This window comes from Anoplophora glabripennis, unplaced genomic scaffold (assembly GCF_000390285.2).
Source record: "Anoplophora glabripennis isolate ALB-LARVAE unplaced genomic scaffold, Agla_2.0 scaffold27, whole genome shotgun sequence".
NCBI lineage: Eukaryota > Metazoa > Arthropoda > Insecta > Coleoptera > Cerambycidae > Anoplophora > Anoplophora glabripennis.
In genome coordinates this window covers 832,256-838,462 of record NW_019416292.1, presented here as the reverse complement: position 1 = coordinate 838,462, position 6,207 = coordinate 832,256, and the positions used below count along the sequence as shown (strand labels likewise).

General features: G+C 30.3%; 1 protein-coding gene across 2 annotated transcripts; it reads left to right on the top strand.

Annotated features, from left to right (window-relative positions):
• The first annotated feature begins 1,346 nt into the window (after positions 1-1,346).
• Positions 1,347-4,020, top strand: LOC108909867 (uncharacterized protein C6orf106 homolog). 2 transcript variants are annotated; one of them, XR_001964428.1, is made up of 7 exons: positions 1,347-1,445; positions 1,598-1,818; positions 2,640-2,759; positions 2,854-3,080; positions 3,136-3,287; positions 3,421-3,549; positions 3,828-4,020. XR_001964428.1 is itself a non-coding variant. In XM_018714306.1 (6 exons), the coding sequence occupies exons 2-6, from the start codon at positions 1,631-1,633 to the stop codon at positions 3,460-3,462; spliced, it is 729 nt and encodes a 242-aa protein (XP_018569822.1). In that variant the 5' UTR covers positions 1,347-1,445; positions 1,598-1,630; the 3' UTR covers positions 3,463-4,020. The 2 variants fall into 2 exon arrangements, 1 of the variants encoding a protein (XP_018569822.1); XM_018714306.1 differs by having other exon boundaries at positions 3,421-4,020.
• The last annotated feature ends 2,187 nt before the right edge of the window (positions 4,021-6,207 follow it).

Genomic DNA, 6,207 nt, shown 5'->3' with positions numbered 1-6,207 from the left:
CTGAAAATGTATTATTTTTTTAAATTTTTTATAAAAAGTATTTATTATTTTTTGAAGCACTGTGTTTAGTTTGCGAATGTCTATCAATAACCTCTAACACAGACCTATTTTAGGTGAATTACATAATCTCAATACACCTGATTTGAAATTTTCAGAATCGAGATTTTTTTCAACCTGGAAAATGATAAAATAACGAAAAAAAAAATTAAAAAAAAATATAATTTTTGATTTTAGAAATTTTTAAAAATTTTGAGCGACCTGTAAAAGAAATTTTTTAAAGCTGATTTTTTGATGATAAACTAACATATTTTCACAAGAGGCACGAAAAAAAAATCTTTTTTTTGGGCCACCCTAATGTGCCCATCTGTAATTATTTAATAAATCATGAAAAACAATTTGAATTTTTTTAAAACAATCTAGCATTTTTTAAAGTTAAGTACCTCGTCCACATTGACATAATAAAGAATATAAAACGATATCTCTGAAGATTGTATAAAAAAATCTGTTTTAACAAATTTGATTTTGCACTTTCACATACAATCGGCATAGACAAAAGTTCAAGTGCATTTTAGAAAAAAAATCATCCATTAGACTCTCCCATTTTTTTTTTTGTAAATTGTGATCTTTTGAGAAAAGGTAGCTTTTATTTAATTCTGTAACTTTTTGATTTCGTGATATTTTGCGTATTTTTAATTGCTTTGATAAAATTCATTGAATTTGTTATTCACTGTTACTTTTTTATATTATGCATTGAAGTTTTAAATAATCAGAATCGCAATTATATCAGTGAAATACCAAAACACACTGTATAACTTTTAATGTTGGCAGTAAAAGCACATTATAAGGATTGTTTCTTCTGAACAGGATATATTAACTAATTCCTTCTATATTTTACACCAGTGAAAAACTTACATTTTCAATATTTTGGAGGAGGCATTGATGGCAAAATTTTCCATATTTTGCAGAAGTTGCCCTCTTATTTTCCACTAATTTAAAAATATCGGTCTTCATTGATTTTATACTAGATCTGCAACACAGTATACAAGACCGTGTATATATGGTTGCCAATAATTAATTTCAGTTACTTAAAGAAATTTACTTCTAGATTTTATATTTTTTAATTTTTCACCAATAAATTTACACATAATAACTGTGTTTTGTCCATACAAAATATTATTCATTAATTATTCTTAGATCCAATGACCTCATAGATATGCGCGCCATCTTCTTAACAGTTACAAAATCAACTATTGAAAAGTGCTGATGTACAGTTAACTTTTTACACTACCAGTTAATGCGAACACTTGCCAACAGAGGGCACGGGCTACGATATTTCTGAGAATTGAGGTTGTGGATGAACAAAAAGTTCGTACAAAATCGTCGTAAAAATATGTCATGTTAATCTGTCAAAACATAAGCGTGTGATAAAAATAAAGAATCATCGTGTAAGTTGCAATTAGTTTGAAGTAATTTGTATATAAGAAATTAATTAGTTAACTGCCTTCACAAGTTAATGTGTAAAGGTTAAATTTTGACATTGATCTGTTTGCCTGTCATACCCACTTGGTAATAGTGATAGTTCTATTTTTCTTTCTAGATTTTGCGGAAACCTATTTCTAATCGTGTAAAAATGGACGTTGACAATGGACCCTCTGAAGGGCCTGTAACTGGGGGAATAGATATAGAACAGTCCCTCCTGCAACAGTTTAGCTGCATGGGCACCACAGATAAAGAAGAACTGGTACAGCAGTTGCAGAAATTGCTGGGTAGTCATCTAAACTACACAACAGCTGCATTTTTTCTGGATATGAACAATTGGTATTGCGACTTTATCTTTTAGTATAACTACATCCAGGTGTTTAGTGTTTGGATGCAGTGGATTTATTTATTCTGAATATTTTAATATCCCAAGTCATCAGATAAGCAATCGAAATATGACCTTAAGATACATATCTTGTTTTATAAACTGTTGCTGGTTTAATAAGCGCTAATTCCAAGTAATGTGTTAATAAACAGTGTATTATAGTGTTCTACCTAAAGTGTTGTAATTCTGGTTGTTTCATATAAAAAATAAGTAAATAACGACGCCATCGAATTGTGGAAAACTCATCAATGTTACTTTATAGTTGGTCAAAGAATATTTTGATCGAAAAACTAAATTTGGCCGGCAGAAATTAAATTTACATTTTAAAAGAATATACATAATTATTTTATTATCTCATTAAATATTACGTAAATGGTATATTCACTATAGTGTAATATTTTTTTTAGTTTTAGGTATTAAAGTACTAATTTCAAGACTTTTTGAATATTTTTGTGTAGTACTTGTTTTTTGGTTTTATTTTTTGATTTGATATGAATAATAAAAAAGTTGTGCAACATATAATCATAAACAACCTATATATCTGTAATTTTGTATACTGTGCTACTCAGTCCTTCTTGTATTTTGTGCTATTTGATAGTTTTCATATTTGGTTACATAATATTGCACGTAAAATGCAAGAAATGTACGAAGAAGTAACTATTTTTGATGGATTCAGCACACAGATTCAGAAATCTATATTTTTTCACTGTTACCGATATGAATTTTTCTATTTGATGATTTATGATAATACAATGCTAACATATTTATTTTTAAGGAATCTACAAGCCGCAATTTGCTCATATTTAGATATCGAATCAACTAATCAGCTACCATCTATGGCTCTTGTGTCAAATCCGTTGGCGAATGAGACGGAAAGTATAGAACCTAACGTAGGGTACGCATTTTTATGAATATTTTTCACATTATATTCAACAACATAAACAATATTTTTTTATTGCGGCATCCTGTAATTTATTTCCAAATTTCAGATTCCAGAAGACCTGGCACATATGCAACAACGGTACTGAAACCTGGCCGGCGGGGTGCTACGCGCAATGTTCGGACGGCAACAAAATGGGAGGAAATAAAGTGCCAGTGCCTTGCCTCCAGCCCGGAGAAGGAATGCATTTATCGGTAAACATGATGGGTCCATCACTGCCGGGGACGTATCAAAGTAAATGGAGGCTATGTACACCGAAAGGTGCTTATTTCGGAGGTGAGGTTAAATCGCAACTCGGAATAATGGAAATACTGTGACTGATTAATTTCAGATCCGATGTGGGCTATCGTGACCGTCGTCGAGGAGGGTACAATAGCTTTAACTCAGCAACTGTCACATTTTAATGAACTCGGTGCTCCTCCGCCGTCTATACCCGCACATAATCCTTTCGTTTCGCAGAGGTCTCATCTAGAGAACAATCAGGTAGTGTTTTGCGAAATCAGAAGCGGGATTTGTATAATAAAATTTTGAAACTGCTGAAAATTATTAAATTTTCTTAATTTAGTTTCATATCCCACTTCTGAAAATAAGATGGTTAATATACAGGATTTTATAGGACACTGTGCCTCCGGACGGGACCGACTCGTCGATGTGGTAGTATCTGTGGTACCAATCAGTGTCGACGGGAACACCAAGTGATTTTTTGATTTGTCTGGATGCATGGTACAAACTGAATAACTGATAAGTATGTAGAGAGTGATACATAGTTAGACAATAGACTCTTTTAGTTTTATATATCTAATTTAACTAATGGTTTAAATATTTTATAAATCTTAATGTAAAATAACGACAAAGGGAAATTTTATAGTTTTACGGAGAAAATTTGGGACATCATATTGTAGGGACATATACCGGAAGCATTCGGAAATACAATTTTGTAATTAATTATAAAACATACATTTTTGCGTAATTCAACGCCTGCCCGTGAAAATTCAAATCTACGAATAAGTAATTTTTTTTTAGGTTGCTTTCAATTAAACTTCTTTTCAAAACACCTCTGTAGGAAATTCGAAAATGCTCAATGTGTAATTTAAAAGACAACTTATTTTTATAAAAAAAATATAGAAGGGCAGGTTTTTCGGATTAAGAGTCTGTTAAATATATTTCAAATGTGTCTATTCATGACTTGAATCAAAATATATGATGTTATATTCTTGTTTTGTTGTATTCTTTCCTTCCATTCTAAACCTGCTAGTTTAAAATATTTCAATAGAGCCGTGACAACAGAATACCAGTAGTATTTACGAAGTAGAATCGGCAGTGTCGTCAATAAGCTAATTTTTCATCTGCAAACACTTCTAAAGCCTCGATTTTCAAACTGCAACAGCAACTTTACAAGTTAATAATATTAAGTATACAAGGTGTTAGAAGTTTGACTGCCTTCATTTTAACAGACGATAGAATACATTAAAATTAAATGTTTATCACCTTTTTTTTAACTTCTTTAAGCTTAATTGTAAAAAATAATAGCGTAATTTAAAATTCATATCGAGCAATGTGACAATGGTGCAGTGGATAACACGGGGTACTAAGCTATCCGGCATTAATGCAATTCAGTTGGTATCTAGAATTGGATCGTGTCTGAGTGTTTTTTGCGTACCACTTTTCTTGAGATGTTTTCCAGCGAGTGCACGAAAATTGGATTCAAAGGTGTCGTGAGTGTATCGAAAATGGTGAAAGACATTTTGAGCATGTTGTAGTTTGTTTTGTACTTGTGCGTTTAAAAATTACTGAATTTTGCTTTTTGGTAAGTACCCAAAATTATTTTTAATACGTATGATTATTTGGATGACGTGAATCTCTGGGTACTTTAATTACATATTTTTCAAATTTATAATTTGATCAAAAATTCAAGTTCCTGTTTTAAGAGATTCATAATTTAACGCTAAAATTTAAGCACATTATCTTTGTACTACAAAATCGATACATTTTATACAACTTGAAAACAATTGTCTTGAAATTCACTAAATGTTTCACAATTATAGTTGTTTACATTTTTTCCGTAGGACAAGTGTGTAATATACAACTACATATTCTGTTCATTTATGATTACTCTAACTCATACTGAAGTAATGGCAGTCAAACTTCTTACACCCTGTATAAAAATTATGGAGTATTACAAATTGGTGAAATTTGAGAACTGTGGCTTTAAATAATACCGATGAAGGCTGCAGTAGATTTTTGATAACCAAAAAATTGTTTCGTTTTGTTGAAAAACGTTTTCGCTGTAGACTGTGGACTTGAATCATTGCAGTTGGTGCATCCCAAATGCATTTTGGTTGTATGTCCCAATTCTTCATAAAGACCACAATATGTCCAAAAACTTCTACATACGGATGGTCAGATTTCTTTTATTTTTTCACAATTAAATTTTTTCTTGCATTTAAACATCCCAATTTTCAAACTTCTTAATTTTTAACTTTACGAAAAATTCAAATTTTGTAATATACAGGGTGTTATTTAAGTACGTGGCCAAATTTCAAAGAGTGATTCAAAGATGAAAAATTTATAAACATAGGTCCAGAATGCTTCGTTTTCAAGATTCAAAAATTGTTTTTTCGTAAAAATCTTATTTAGCCGCTTTTTTTTAAATTTGGCAATACTATTTATGTTAGAAAGGGCTAATTTAGCCCTAACTAGATTAAAATTATAAAGTTCAGTGGCGTCCCGGGGGCAGCTTAACTTTTTTAAAAACTTTTATATTTTTTTCGCATTAAGTAGCTAAAAATACAATTTTTTTGTTTTTTGAATTTTTTTTATATTGCTTTTTGAAGAAAAAAAAAATCAGTTTATTGCATGTCCCTGGGACAACAGTAAAAAATTAAAACTATCAAAAACTGTGGGTACCTGTTATTTTTTTTTTCATATCAATAGTCTATTCCAGTCTATTATTAAAATTAATGATAGCTAAAAAAAATTTTTGTTTTATTAATTATTAAAAAATGTTTTTTGCTGTTGTCCATGGACATGCGTTAAGAGGGGAATAAAGATATTTTCTGAAAACAGACCTTCACCCAAGCATAGTCTTTTCAAAAATTACACTATTTTCTGAGAAAATTATATGTGGCCTATATAGATAAGGTATTGAGCTAGGAGTTGACATATTTTTTATTGCAAAATAATTTGTATTATTGAAGTTATGGATAAAGTATAATAACAAATTGAAATTTTATGTCATAGATCTTTATTATAATTTTACATCTCCTTCGTACAGATTTGAGGAACTGACCTGCAAAATATTAGACTAAATTATGCAGTATTACCAGCAATGTCTAGATTTTTGTGAAATTATTTCTTTGGTAGCCATTTATTTAAATGTCATTAGTAGAGATACGCACCAAAG

Excerpts from the sequence above, each read along its gene's own strand:
- LOC108909867 (XM_018714306.1), top strand. The coding sequence starts at position 1,631 with ATGGACGTTGACAATGGACCCTCTGAAGGGCCTGTAACTGGGGGAATA. Across the intron at positions 1,819-2,639 it reads TTTCTGGATATGAACAATTG|GAATCTACAAGCCGCAATTT; the intron begins GTATTGCGACTT and ends TTTATTTTTAAG. Across the intron at positions 3,288-3,420 it reads CTCATCTAGAGAACAATCAG|GACACTGTGCCTCCGGACGG; the intron begins GTAGTGTTTTGC and ends AGGATTTTATAG.